Raw genomic sequence first — 15,507 nt, 5'->3', positions numbered from 1 at the left:
CAGTTTGAGGGACAAGACACAGGAAAGCTTACATTATTTTGTCACGGAGGCTTTCTTTTTCTAAAGTTTGCAATGAGTTAGTGCTCTGTAGTATACATAACATATTTATTCAGGTGAAGTGAACTTGCAATTTTTCCACCTTCCTCTGCAGCATGGGGTGCAGGTCATTTGTTGGGATTACCTGGGTATATCTAGCTTTATTAGTTCCTGGTCATTTTCAGGGGCCTTGGAAATTGATGCACCTCAGTCCCTCCTATTTTATGCCTGTGGGCTGTAATACCTTGGTCTAATTTCAGTTATTGGGTGTAGTGTATAATGCTGGGGTGATGTTGGTGGCCTATGAATGTACAGGATGTCAGACTGAATAATCTGGTGGTCCCTTTTGGCCTTCAGCTCTATGGCTGTGTGGCCATGTCTACCCTATGGGGACTATAGCAGCATAGTTACAGTGCTGTAGCCATGCCAGCATAGGTCCATAGTGTAGATGCAGCATACAGTGACAGAAGGTGGTTTTCTGTCACTGTAGGAATGCCACCTGTCTGCTGTGGATTTGGTCAGCATAGGTACAGCACTCAGGGTTGTGAATTGTTCAAACCCCTGAGTACCATAGGTGTGTCAATCTAAATTTTAAGTATAGATAAGGCCTATCATTGTGCAGAGAATCTGAGTATTCAGTGGGTTGCCGGGGATACTGAGTTTCTTCAGTGTCTTTTCTGTGCTACCAGACTTCATAACCATAATTCACCAAAAATGGTAACAATACAAATATAAATTCCAGTCTTGCAAACATACATATGATTAATTTAACCAGCTTCATACTCCATTGGCTTTAAAGGGACTATGGACTAAGCATGAGCATGTTTGCGGGGTTGGTTAGTCTAATTGCCAAGGTGTTAGCTTTGGATCACAAATGAAATGAGTTTTTGTTTCATACTAGTTCTCATAGTATATTGTCAACATGAATAACCACATTTATGTTTTGGAAATACTTCTTTGGTAGTGTATTCAGTGTTACAACTGCGGAGTGTTGTAGTATATAGCTAAATGTTCCAAGAAGGATGTCTGAGAAAAAATATATCATAAAGCAATTTTCCAGGGATCAGAACAGAGAGATTAACAGCTTCAAATTCTTATTGTCAACTGGATAATTTAAAGGGAAGCTGTCAGGTATATTTTTGCTTATTTGAGCACCTAAAAGTGATTCGCTAGAAACAAAAGTGAAACTGAATAATTATGCTCAATGTCCAGACTAAGGCTTTGTCTTCACTACGGACCTTATAGCAGCACAGCTGTACCACTACGTAATTAAACTACCCCCAAATACGACCAGCATAATTAAACTACCCCCAATGAGTGGTGTTAGCTGTGTTGGCAGAGTTTTTTTTACAACCCTGACCAAGAAAAGTTTTACTGACAAGTGGTAGTGTAGACAAAGCCTAACTGAAGTAGACAAAAAATAAACAGAGTGAATTGGGAAAAGTAAATTAAACTAAAAATATTTCTTCTTTAATATAATACATTAATACAAGACCAGATTCTTATACCTTTTCTCACATTGAATAGAACCTTACGCCACAAGCAGTCAACTGAAGTAAATGGAGCTGTTTGTGGAGTAAGGTATTACCAATCTGAATTAGGTTATCACATTCTGGCGTATGTGGGGGGAAAAATGCTTTTTCCAAATTATTTTTAACTTGAAGATATCAGTTGTGTTTGTAAAGACTCAGTGCTCAATACCCGTTTTTATAGCTAAATAATACTCATGATGCTATGCTTTATTTAAATACCATGGTTTATAAAAGTTACAAAATAGGGTGAAATGCAGAAAAGGAAGAATTAATACTTTCATGCTGTCAGATATTATAATTTTCTTTTTCAATATTAAAAGCAAAGAAAGAATTGGAATGCAGTTTTCTTTTGAGAAAAGGATAGTTCCTCTTCAAACTTAAATTAACAACTCTATATATTTATATTAAGTTCCCAAATCAGTAAGGCACTTAAGCAAATGTTTTGCTGAATCAGGCCTGAGATGACGATTGTTTAATTTCGTCAGAATTTTTCAGGATAAATAGGAAAGTCACCAAGCTCATTAACTGTCTTTAAAAAAGCCTTTTAACTGATCTTAAACTAAAGTCTTTGGTGCCTAACATAGTACTTTTTAAATATGCGATCATGCTACCTGTCTTTGATTTTCTACACTAAGCGGGGCTGTGTCTGATCAGGAGTTGGATGAGTTATCTCTTACAAAAAACCCTTGCTGAAGCTTGCCTCTGCGATGTTCACTGAGTTTTTCTTTTTAAAGGGGTGTCTTCACTGGACTGTATTGCCACAAAACTTTCACTATTGCTACAACATGTTCAGTTCTATTGGTAGTAGGACTGATAGGGCTTCAGAGGGTTGTTTTAAGCACTGTCACACAAACTGATCTACACAACATAGTCCTTAAGACGTGACAGATATTGATGCCTTGGCTATTTGAATGCTATCTTGGGGTAACTGAACCACTGGTAATTATGGGAAATTTTTGCAGTATGTTCCTGCTGAAAACAACCAGTTGTGTGGGTACACAAGGAATGCAGAATTGGGGCTTAAATCAATGCTGATCTTACACTAAGAGGCACTGTGGTGTTTTAGTTACTGTCTTTTTGAAAAGAGATAAAGTACTAGTCTGCTGTGAAAAATATCATAAAAGTGGCATGGTGAGGTTCCATAGTCATTGTATCTTAATGATTCCATATCAGATTTGCTCAGTTTACAATTAAAATCCATTTTTCTGTCCAGCAGCCCTGAAAACTGCACCTGAGCCCTCAGACTGGGTTCTTTAATTCTCACACATGATAATCAGTTATAAGGATTTGTCAGGTCAAATTATTCCCTCAGTTGCAGATGTACAAAACATTCCCTCATAATTCCTACCATAATTTGACCTGCTGTGTTTTTTAATTATTAGTGACAGTGTGTGAGAGGAAAGGAATCCCGCTTTGATTTCAGATACAATTAAAAAGATGTTTTTTTCTAAACTAAGCCATTTTTATGTGGAATCAGTGACCCACTATAAACCTGGAATCCTAAAAGGCCATTTTCAGAGACACTTCAAAGTTAGCTTGATTTGACTCTGTTTCTATGTGGCCCAAGATTTCAAGATTTTAAAATAAGTTTTACAAAACTTATTTTAAATAGTTTTTAATGAAAGTAAAGTTTTAGGCAGCAGGCTGGGTCACAAATCATGTAAAATTTTAAAAACTAAACAATTTTTAATTTAGTTTTAAAAATTTTACATGAATTGTGACCCAGATTGGTGTCTAATGCAAGATAACTGGAAAATAAAACTGACAAATCCATTAATCCTGGAAAGTAGAAATGAAATGAAGAGTAATAATAAAGAACACAAACAGTGAAAGGTTTTAAAAAATCCTTTCAGTTTTAATTATTCCTAAGATGATATACGAGCTGACAGTGCTTCTTAAAAATTGAGCATTAGACCACTTGTGGTCATTACAAATGTTTATGGGATTTCTGCAAGTGTGGGGTATAAACCCAGTGTTCTGGTCAAGTATTGGGTTGCCTAATTGTTTGGTCTGCTGAAATTGCCTCCTCCAGTTTTGATCAGATAATATCTTAAAATATCTCTCTATTGAAATGAAGAACCATAGGAGTGCAAATACAGCCAGAGGTTTTGTGGGGATTTCTTTCCTCTTTGCTGATGAATCCACATCTTTGCTATCACTTTATTTTGAGTAATTGTAATATTAAATTATAATTGCAAGTTTAATACTTGGTGTGGCATTTAAAGTGGCAGGAGCACACCATAATCCCATTTACAGTTATAGCCTCTAACAGTTCTAGGGGCAAATAGTTTCTTATTTTTTGTTTTCTGATTTGTTTGGGAATATAATGGAGTTGCGATTTGAGTCTTCTGGAGGTATTGAATATCTGGCATTGTTATAGTTTTATTATCACCCTAATTGATTTAGGGCCTGATCCTGCTTACATTGAAGACAGTGGCAAGGCTCCCTAAACACCAAATGTCTTTTACATTTTTTTTCCTAAAGCTTGGCAAACAATGAAATGTTGATAGATTTCAGTCACAGCTAAGGCGGTTTTATTTGTGACTGTCTCCCTTTTTGTCCTCAAACAGAATTACAAACAGAAAAAATGTCCCTGAGATACATTTTATTTCCCCCACACACACACAATTCACGGACAGAGAACTCTGTTAATGCACAGTTAAGGGTCCTAGAGGTTTCTAGTGTCCTTCCCAAAAACAGAGTTCAGAAAAATCCAGATTTCTGATAGCCAAGAAATACAGTGTTAGGGTAAACACTGCCGCACCCTTAACTCTGCTGTCCTGGAGCTACAGTAGTCACTGGGAGTTATCTTCATGCACACAAGCTGTATTTACTGTGTTAGATGGATTACTTGAAGCAGCTTGGCAGAGCTGTGTGATTTTTTGTTGGGGGGGCCATGCTTGAGTCCTTGACCCTCATTTGTGATCAAAGGAAAGATGAGCATGTGTGCCTTGAGAGATCCAGTATGCTTAATTTCACAAATCAAAACAATGATTTAAATCACCAAGTGCAAAGCGTCAATTTACATAATTGATTTTAGTCAACTTTTCAATTTTTTAACTTATTTTCTAAAGAAAGGTGCTTTCTCATTGGTTGATCTAACCATTAAAATGGGTTGATTTACTACCCATTGGTTGATGACTATATAGATATTTATTTAAGTAAATATATCGCTTAATATCTTCAGATTCTTTTTAATTTTATATTTTTAGTATGTTAAATGGTGAATGATATATTTCTCATTAACTATCCAATTAACTTTTTGCTCATGGTTTGTGTCAACCTGCGTTAAGATGGTAACTGGAATTAAATATGCAAAACAGCATATAAAATTTATTTTTAATAAACAAAACAACCTTAAATGTTTCGGATACTAAAACTTCTCTTGTCAAAAACATGTTTCACATTCACAATTCAATAATAATGTTAAGCCTTAATGTATTTTGTATTTAATTTCAGATTTTATTTTTAAACAGGTTTATTTAAAAGAAAAAAAACTTACTATAATTTAAATAGCAATCAGAAGATTTCATTGAAATAATTTTTTAATTTTTTAAACAAAATCAACAACTTTTATACTCCTCGGTAGGTTGTCAGAATCAGGATACAAGAACTTCTTGCCATGGGGATTGTCAGCAGTTAGGTGACAGATTGAGCATGGTCAGTGGGTTTGATGAAGGGCAAGTGAAAGTATAGTGTTAGGTGCCAGTTTATCTTTCTAGATACATAAAGGTGAAGGGGTTGTAAAATTTAAGTAATGTGTGTTTTGTGCAATAGGCTAAGTGTTCGAGTGTAGGGCAAGTGTTGGTAGTGCCTGTTCATTACACTGGAAAGGTAGAGTGTGGGTATATATGTGATTACTGTGTTGGGCCATCACTCAGAGGGCAGAGTTAAAATTGCATGGACATGTATCATAACTCTGTATTTCCTGCTTTCCAGAAGTTTGAGATTGCCGAACTTGAATTGCTGGAATGGCATGAGATACCACTGGGCAACCTTAGCTCTGTGTTAGCAAAGTCCTTTGTGAGTGAATTTCCGAGGGTGGTATTTTTAAAAAACAGAAAAATGTTGGTAGGAGTTAGTGGTCGTTTAGGCAGTTGTAATGTAAGTGTGTAGTTGAAATGGTACTGCTGCCAGGTAATGATAATACCTAGCTCTTACGTAGCACTTTTCATCAGTTGGTCTCAAAAGAAATTTACCAAGGAGAAAAATATCATGATCTCCATTACACAGATGGAGAAAGTGAGGCCCAGAGCAGTGAGGTGAGTTGGCCAAGGTGAGCCAGCATGCTAGTGGCAGAAATGGGAATAGAACCCAGACTTTCCGAGTTCCAGTCCATTGTTCACCCCATAGGCCACATGGTTGCTGTGTGATTCCTAAGTGCCCCACCCCCCATACACTTTGTTATAGTCGAGTGGGATAATGTTTGTACTTTGAAATGGTTGGAATGCATGTCAGTGGGGCCAGTGAGAGAAATCTGACATGGTTTATGTCTAAAAAAACTAGATGGTTTTGTTACGTGCTAGTTACAGTAACTTCAAGTGTGTGAAAGAAGACTGGTGTGTTTCTCTCCTTCCCGGCAACGTAGATCCCACCCCTGCCATTTCTAGCTTATCCTCCCTTTCCTGTCCCATTAAGCCATTCACAGGCCAGGTGTGCACAAATAACATTGGTCGAATCTGTGAACCTTAATACAAGCTGGTTTTTTTTCAGATGGATTGTATCTCAGGAACCTCTTGTTCACATGACCCCAAATTTGGATAACTAAGCCAAATTTCATGAGTAAGCATGTGTATTTTAGAACACTTAGAATAATTACCCTTTAAACAGAAAAGTCTTCTCAATCTTAACAGCTGGAGAGGTGGTGCTCCACTATAATAGGTTATTAAATTAATTATCAGCAACTGCTTTGCTGTATCCAGTTTTCCAGCACAAGATAATCAAGAAAGAATAGGAGGCTTTGAGAAGTGTGAAGGAGTCCATTGATCTCCGTGTTTTAGTACTCAGGAGAGCACCCCATAGAGATGAATGCAGCCTGAAACAGTAGCTCTGAGGGGTGTGAACTTCTGTGTTCATCTGAGGCCTTGTCTACACTACAAATTATATCAATCTATATTACATCAGTATACAGCTGCTGCAGTAATTCAATTGCTTTTGCATGTCCACACTATGCTCCTTGTGTCTAGGGTAACCAGATGGCCCTATATTAGGGGCTTTGTCTTTTTTACGCAATTATATCCCTCGCTCTCCTGCCCCAGAAAAGTGTCCCAATTTTTCACACTTGCTATCTTGTCACCCTACTATGTCAGCGGTGCACGTCCTCACTGGCTGCACTTGCATCTATGCAGAGAGCAGTGTCCATAGGTAGCTATCCCACTGCGCAACGTGCCACCATTTAGTGCAGGAGGGTTTTGCAATGCCTGATGGGGCCAAACGAGTCACACAGGGGTGACTGGGAACATGATTTCAGCATCTCATAATGCAATGTTCTTCATCCCATGATGTTTTGTGCCTCTTTTCAAAATCCCCGCAAACCTGCACGTCCCTTCTCACTGTCTGCCATGTGTGTCAGAAGTATGGATCCTGCACAGCTCTACTGTTGTGATGAGCGTTGCGAGCATGGGGCACCTGATCTTGCAGTATTTGCAAAGCAACTAGAGGAGCTGCGGGGAACATGACAATTCCTTGGAGGCTAGGTTTCTGTGGGATGTAGAAAGAAACAATACAAAGTTATTGGCGGTATTCACGGAGCAGCTGCAGATGGTGGAGCGCTGGTTGTGGACCCGGTAAATGAGCACAACTGTTGGGTTTGCACTGTCATACAGGTTTTGGATAAGGAGCAGTAGCTGCAGAATTTTCGTATGCACAAGGCCACATTCTTGGATCTGTGTGCAGAGCCCTCCAGCACAGTGACACCAAAATGAGATCTTCACTGACAGAGGAGGAGCAAGTGGTGATTGCTCTGTGGGAACTTGCAATGCCCGATTACTACCAAACAGTCAAAGGACTGTGACTCTGGGCAATGTGCAGAACATTATGGTTTTGCAGCAATAGGATTCCCAAACTGCGGTGGAGCGATACGGAGATGCATGCCATCTATTTTGTCCCCAAACCACCTTGCCACAGAGTACAGCAACAGAAAGGACTACTTTTCTGTGGTAATGCAAGCATTAGTGGATCACTGGGGACACTTCACCAGCATCAGTGTGGGCTGATCAGAGAACATGCATGACGTACGCATCTTTAAGAACACAGGTTCTGGTCAGAAAGCTGCAAGCAGAGACTTTCTTTCCAGACTGGTGGATTATCATTGGGGATGTTGAAATGCCAATAGTGATTTTGGGAGACCCAACCTACCCATTACTCCCATGGCTCAGGAAGCTGTAAACCAGCTGCTTCAACAGTACCAAGGAGTGCTTCAGTTACAGGCTCAGCGGATGCAGAATGACAGTTGAATGTACCTTTGGCTGTTTGAAAGGTTGCTGGTGATGTTTACTCACAAGACTGAAACTCAGTGAAAAAAAATCCCAATAGTTATAGCTACCTTCTGTGTCCTGCATAATATCTGTGAAGCAAAGGGGGGAACATTTCTGCTGCAGGGGAGGAGACGTGAAGGTAGAATGGCTATCTCCTGATTTTGGGCAGCTAGATATCAGAGCAGTAAGAAGAGCTCAAGCTAGAGCTATTCGGCGCACAGAGGCTTTGGCTATGTCTACACTACCGCGGTACGCAACTCCAGCTACGTATCTTTGGTTGAGTTACCACGGGGTCTACACGCGGGGGGTCAATGGGAGATTTTTCTCCCCTTGACTTACCTTACCTTGCTCTTCCAGTCAGGGGTACAGTACAGGGCTTGACTGGAGAGCGATCTGCAGTCAATTTGACGGTCTTTACTGGACCCACTAAATCAACCACCCGTGAATCGATATCGGAGCGTTGATCCCCACAGTAGTGTCAACCTGCCCTTTGAAAGACCATTTCCTTAATGAGCTCCAGTAACGTGTGCTGCTGTAGTGCGCTCTGCGTGGCATTGCTCTTTTGCACCCTGGTATGAACCTTGTAATGAGTGCTGTGTGTCTGTGTAGTCATATACCCTTGTCAATGCCCCTATTACTATTGTCTGTGAATGATGTCAGCCCTACCCAGCATATGTTGTGAACTAATAAAGATGAATTAAGTTTCCAAAAATAGACTTATTCCTTTATTCCATACCCGTGCAGACAGACATATTTATAGCTGAATAAAACTTACTAACCCGTTTCCTATTATTTATTGATAACTAGCGAGCTAAGATAAATGTCGAACAGTTGAGGCCATTTTAGGCATGATCAGAACTTTGGTTTAATCCTTAAGTCTGCTCAAAAAAGTTGATAGAATATGTCAGCCTTAAGAACAGACTTGGGCATAAGTGAGCCAAATTTGGGGGGGTTCCTGAGATATAGCCTATCCCATCTGTGATACAACAAATTGCAAGGCATGCAGATTTTAGAGAATTTAGAAGAGTTTACCTTTAGACAGAAAGTTCTTACCTCATGAATAATTACAGTGGGGCTATATGACAGGTTTCAGAGTAGCAGCCGTGTTAGTCTGTATTCGCAAAAAGAAAAGGAGTACTTGTGGCACCTTAGAGACTAACCAATTTATTTGAGCATAAGCTTTTGTGAGCTACAGCTCACTTCATCGGATGCATTCAGTGGAAAATACAGTGAGGAGATTGATATACACACAGAACATGAAAAAATGGGTGTTACCATACACACTATAAGGAGAGTGATCACTTAAGATGAGCTATTACCGGCAGGAGAGCGGGGGGGAGAAAACCTTTTGTAATGATAATCAAGGTAACTTTACATGTGGAATCCAGTTTGAACTATCTGAGTTGAATCATTTATTAGAAGGGTTCTAATTATATTAAACAATTTAATAAATTTTTGTATGAATATATTACATGGATTGAGGAATAGGATTAGTTTCTGCTGTCCAAACTTAAATGAGATTGCAAAATAAATATGGAAAATAATTTCCCCCAAAATATTTAGCAGAACAAAGAAAATAATGTTAGCACTAGTTGTTTTAAATAAGACTAAGATTTTGTCACGGATACTTTTTAGTAAAAGTCATGGACAGGTCATGGGCAAAAAAAGAAAAAATTAATGGAAGCCGTGACCTATTACTAAAAAGATCCATGACAAAATGGGGATCTATGGGTCTCCATACCACCTGCAACAGGCAGGTGTGCAGGGGCTAGGAGCTGCCTGTAGCAGGCAGCTGCGCAAGGGCTAGAAGCCGCTCGCAGCTCTGGGGGGCCCCATCCCCCGTGCAGCCAGGAGCTGTAGGGTTCCCCCACTGCCCCAGGAGCTTGGGGGGTACCCTGCGGCAGCCAGGAGCTGTGGGGTACCCCACTACACGCAGCGGCTTGGAGTTCTGGGGCCAGTTCTGGGGCAGGGGTACCCTATAGCTCCTTTGTGACTAACTAGTAGCCTTAGTTATAAATAAATATGAGCTATATCCTTTAGATATTGTTCTAATATAACTGTGTGCATGAGAGGTGCTACTAGAAGAGGATCGCTTCGGAATAGGGATTAAAAAATCAGTCTTTTCTATAATGTAATGTATAATGTAATGTTCTATATTATTTGCTGGGTTTTTCTCAAATGTCTCACCACTTATCATGCTTGTAAACTTTGCTTTGACAACAAACTAGATAAGAATCTAAAATTGATTATTTCTTCCTAGATATTGAAGCACAGATTCGAGAAATTCAAGGAAAAAAGGCTGCCCTTGATGAAGCTCAGGGAGTAGGCCTTGATTCCACAGGATACTATGATCAAGAGATTTATGGTGGCAGTGACAGCAGGTTTGCTGGATATGTGACTTCTATTGCAGCAACTGAATTAGAAGATGTAAGTGAAACATATTCTTTGATTTAGGGAAAGCAGTCAAAATAATTCAGATCTTACTTTCGTTTCTCTGAGTATTTTTTAAATTCGTAAAATAAAAAAACTAGCAGATTATTTACAGATGGACTATTTAAAACTAAAAATTTCAAACTATGTACAATTAAAAAAATTAATTTACATAGGTTCTAAAAGTAAAAAGAGAGAAAAGAAAAGGGATTGTCTTTTTGCTCGTATTTAACTCCTCTCCTCAATAATGTCCTTAAATAAGACTGTCAAAATATTAATTCCCAATGTTTACAAAGTTTAGGCAAATATTTTAAGTCTTAACCAAAATTCTAGTTGTGTGAATAGTCACAAAATACTCATTAACTCCTCTGACTGTAAAGAAATAGACCATAAAGTTGAATAACTCAGGTATACTCTTTAAAAGAGTATATGATGTAGAGGGAAGAGTAAACAAAACAAAAATTAAGCTGATACTTATAATTCAAAAGTTGGTTACATAGTGGATATTTTGATAGTTGCTTGCTTGTTTTTTTGTCAAGTGCTATTAGTTGTCATTAGAAGAGGTCAAAGGCTGCATTTAAAACACAGACCTCCTAATGAAGGGGATAAAGTCAATTTAATAACTGTTTTGCATATATTTCTGTTCAAATGGCTTACTTTTAATAGTTATCTAATAGTATTATTAAAACTGGCAACTGAACTGTAGCAGGGAATGTCTGTACTCAATGCAGTTAGATTACTATATGTGCAGTATATATATTGTAGGTACTTTCCACATGAGAATTTCTAATATTTTGTTTAGACTTCTGTTTGTGATTCAAAAGCTATTATTGAGTTGGCAGTTTCTTTATAAGTTTCTGATTCCTTCCAGCCCCATGTTTCCCATCAGAATTCCCTCCTGAAATTTTGTCATTCACATAGCCATTTTCTTTTCAAAATTTCAGATTGAATTACTTTACTAGGGATTGTGAAGCGTGGAAATTCTTTTTATTAGGTATATTACATGTTTCTTGCATCCTCCATTTCCAACAATTGAAGTTGGAGATCATCCGGTACTTCTATTTAACAAGTATAGACCGTTTACTTCACGCTTGGCATCATGTGGTAGAACACATGATGCCTGCACCTTGGCAAGCTATATTTTAATAATGTAGGTAGCATCATCTGCTCAGCAGTTCATTTTTTTGGAGTAAAACTGTACCTTTGTGAGCAGGGGGATAAAGTATAGAGTAAATGTAGCTAGTTCTATTTCGATACAATATAGAAATTTGTAGCTATAAAATGTAAGTCTTGCAACAGGCAGTTTAAAATAAACAATAAATTTATCTTTCTGAAAATTTTGTTTTGACAGGATGATGACGACTACTCCTCTACAAGTTTGCTTGGTCAGAAGAAGCCAGGCTACCATGCTCCAGTGGCATTACTTAATGACATACCACAGTCAACTGAACAGGTGAATTTTCTTAAATTTATGAGTACAGAGGAAAGTCATTCTAGGTTTTTTGTGTAAGTGTTTGTGGTTTTTAGTAAAACATTTTACAATGTATTATCTTAAAGTGGCTCCTGTAGCTTTTATGTTCCATATTTTTAAGACTTTAAAAGCCATTTGGAAAAATACATTAGTTCTTAGACTATGAAACTGACAGTTTTATGAACGACAGCTCTGGCACAACGTTGGTGAAAAGGCTGATTACTAAAAACAGGGTCAAGTGCTTGAAAATCACCTTTATAAGGAGGAGAAAAAACTAGAGTTAAGTGAAAGAGCAGTTCATTTAAAGCATGGTAATGTGGTTTAGTCAGATGTGGTTTCTGTCTGCTGGACAGAAATTTACTGGTAGCAATCATTTCTTCCAGTTGTAAAGGGTAATTTCCCCACAGTTTAGTGTTCCTATGGTTTATGATTTGAGACTGTAAAATAAATCCTAACCTATGTGACAATACTGGAAACCCACATGGGTTTACCTTTCTACCACTCATCAGATATCTTTCATCCTGCTATTTTATACAGTGGGCTAACAGTCAAATATTCTTTACTTTAAGTATGATCCCTTTGCTGAACATCGTCCACAGAAGATTGCAGATCGAGAAGATGAATACAAAAAGCACAGGCGGATGATGATCATTTCTCCTGAGCGCCTTGATCCTTTTGCAGATGGTAATTGGTTTCACTTTTTTATAGGTCTTATCAAGTTTGTTGTCTTAAATTGTCTTTAGCCCTTTGATTTCTTTTGGCATGCTTATGAACTTAGTTTTGTTTTAAACATCCCCTTTTTTATATAGATTTTATAGATTTGGTTGAAATCACAGATGTCATATTTTTCATCTTTATAACACAAGTTTTCTTTCCAGGTAGAAGGACAAGAAAATAATGAGCCATTGCCATAGAAACACAAAGGGTTAAAGGTTTCTCTTTTAATTTTGTTTTGGGTTGTGTACTGTACTTTGAACAACTTATGTATTTTGTGCTCAAAATAAATGTACTTTGAGTACATGGAAAGTTTTCATTCCAAATCGTAGTTTTTCAGGATTATTGCTTTTGAAATGCTAATTCTCAAAATAGAGCACATAATTCTTACCATCTTATGTTAATGCAGGTAGTATAGCTGAGTGAAACAAAAAGCATATAAAGAGACTTTGATACTTTTAATAGTGCAAGTCTGTTCTGCTAATTTTAGTATGCAAGTCAGCACAAGGGGCATAATGGCCTGATGGAAGCTTTCCTCAGGTGAGTGAGTTTCACAAGTGAAAATAAGGCGCCTGTTTGCTTAAAATTTGAATCTGTTGCAGGTTTACAAATTAGAATTTCAGCCTGCATGAATTAATAGGGATATTAATTATTTTACTTGCTTAATTGTAATAATTGATATAAACATGTTTTGTCAGAATTCACAGGCCCATACTAACTGTCCTTAATTTCTTTCCTACAGCAGTACTGCTATATGCCAGTCCTGTCTGCATTCTTAAGGGTGCAGTTCAACACATCCTGTGTAAATTATGGTGAAAAAGTATTCCAAAGGAAAGTCCTATCAAAGCTAGTGTCAGAATGACACTGCCAATTGGGCAATGATCTTCAGTATAGAAAATGTTTTAAGAATTTTATTTTTCCTAAATTGTAATGCTATACTGCTTGTATAGCAAATCTGCACATTATTTTAGAATAGTGTGTCCATGATAAGTCTCATTTTTATATACTTGGGCTTCCGTAAAGTATTTAAAAGTTAAAATAAAAACTCAAGATACACAGAATAAAACATGGTATTCAAAAATCTTTTTGCCTGTGAGTATCATCGTGGTGGTAAATGTACTGTATATTACAATCAACTCCCAATTGTAATTGTACCTTCGGAAGAAAAGAGGGTCAAATAGTATAATTTCATTTTTTTATAATATAAAAAATGAAGCCCTTCTACAATATGACACCTCAAAATAAAGAACTAGAGGGGTTTTTTTGTCCAAATTTGTCAAATGTATAACTGGTATTTATGCTAAAACATTTTGAATCATTATCTAGGTATACAGTAGTTATTCATAGTCAGATAACAAGTAGGATTTAACAGCTTACACAAGGTAATGTTTTGAATATAAATATCTTTCCAAAGTGTTACTAATGGTAAAGAGATAATTTTCTAGGCTTCTATTCTGCTGCTTGAAGTCAGAACTGCTGATGGACACAAAGGCACGAAAGTGTACGTATTCCGGATTAGCAACCCAGGAACCCATCACTTCTGAAGACTCTTAACTGTGTTATCATTTTATCATTTTTATCTGCTTTAAAATATTTGTTTTAAACTGCAGTAGTTATGTTTGTGTTCAAACAGGTTAAATTGATCAACAAACTGAATAAACGTAAGATACGTGTAATTTTTAAAAAAATTCAATCAAAAAAGTAAAATTAAGTGATTATGGAATAATATAATATTAGAGCAGGACAATGAAAAAAGTAGATTTTTTGATTATCCTGTACTTATTGTATTCCTGTCCTGTTGCTGTTCTCTTCTGCAGGAGGGAAGACACCTGATCCTAAAATGAATGCCAGAACATATATGGATGTTATGCGTGAACAGCATTTAACAAAAGAAGAGGTCTGTTATCTTTTTGATCTGAGCTTAATGCTTTATTTGTTTTGTCTTGGATTTCTAAAGGAACGCGGGCCTTAGACTCCTTTGAAATCCAGTCTTCATGGGTAAATGGTTATTACTTGTTTAAATATCATTTGTTTGAAAGCTTATCTACTTGGGTTCAAAATAACAGCTAAGATAACCATGGAGGAGGAAAATCTTTTTGTTGTTGTTCCTTTAATACACACAAAGTAAATTACTTCCTGTTCAGTCAGCTTTGTTATTCCTCCTGTATAGTCACCTTCCGATGTTGATCTTTCACCCAGCAGAGGCGGGAGAGAGATTTTTAAAAAGTGATTGTAAAACCCCAAAACAATTGCCAGAAGATTCTGATGACAGGCATCATATCTGAATGTGTATTTAGTTCATTTAAAAAAAATAACTAGAGAATTCAAGTTGATTGGGTTTCTTTAAATTTGGCCTAAAATTTAAATTTGTTTTTAAAAGAAAAATAAAGTCTTTTAAAAGACTTTGAAATGGTTCTCCAAGTTGTATTTTAATAGATTCCAAATAGGTTTTTAAAGAAATTTCTGTGCTGCAGTATTAGAAACGCACATGTTGGGGTGGCTTCTGAGACCTTATCCGTTCAGTAGCCTCCAATACTCCAAACTCGTCTCTGAGGTTTCTTTATTGGCATGCAGTCAAACTACACTTGAGCTGATCAGGCTCAAGCATAGGGGGTGGGTACCAGGCATACCACACCCCCAGATTTAGAGCAAACCTTTTCCTTTAAATACGCTTACACAAGACATTGTGTTTATTACTATATATTGCATCATACATTTTGGGATTAGCTTGGTTACCTTGTAGGCACCAGTCCCTGTAAAGCATGCTCTGTCCACTTTATATTTACTGATTTTTCCTTGGTGCTGGGTTTGTTTCTACTTTCAAAGTACACAGCCATCTGAAAAAGAA

The 15,507-nt window shown here is 37.3% G+C and overlaps 1 protein-coding gene across 5 annotated transcripts in view; it reads left to right on the top strand.

Moving 5' to 3' along the window:
- Window positions 1-15,507, top strand: part of SF3B1 (splicing factor 3b subunit 1) — a 39,272-nt gene that overhangs the window by 1,654 nt on the left and 22,111 nt on the right. For 2 of the 5 annotated variants that reach the window (XM_048870276.2, XM_075118040.1), the window contains exons 2-5: window positions 10,305-10,471; window positions 11,826-11,927; window positions 12,515-12,629; window positions 14,477-14,556. In XM_048870276.2, coding sequence (XP_048726233.1) covers window positions 10,305-10,471; window positions 11,826-11,927; window positions 12,515-12,629; window positions 14,477-14,556 — 464 coding nt within the window. Of the gene's footprint in view, window positions 1-10,304; window positions 10,472-11,825; window positions 11,928-12,514; window positions 12,630-12,700; window positions 14,557-15,507 lie in introns of those variants that run through there. The other 3 variants (XM_075118041.1, XM_048870277.2, XM_048870279.2) reach the window with 3 other exon arrangements.

The sequence above is a fragment of the Caretta caretta genome, chromosome 11, assembly GCF_965140235.1.
Source record: "Caretta caretta isolate rCarCar2 chromosome 11, rCarCar1.hap1, whole genome shotgun sequence".
Lineage (NCBI taxonomy): Eukaryota > Metazoa > Chordata > Testudines > Cheloniidae > Caretta > Caretta caretta.
Note: the sequence above shows the minus strand (reverse complement) of the source record. Positions and strands in the feature narration are given on the sequence as shown.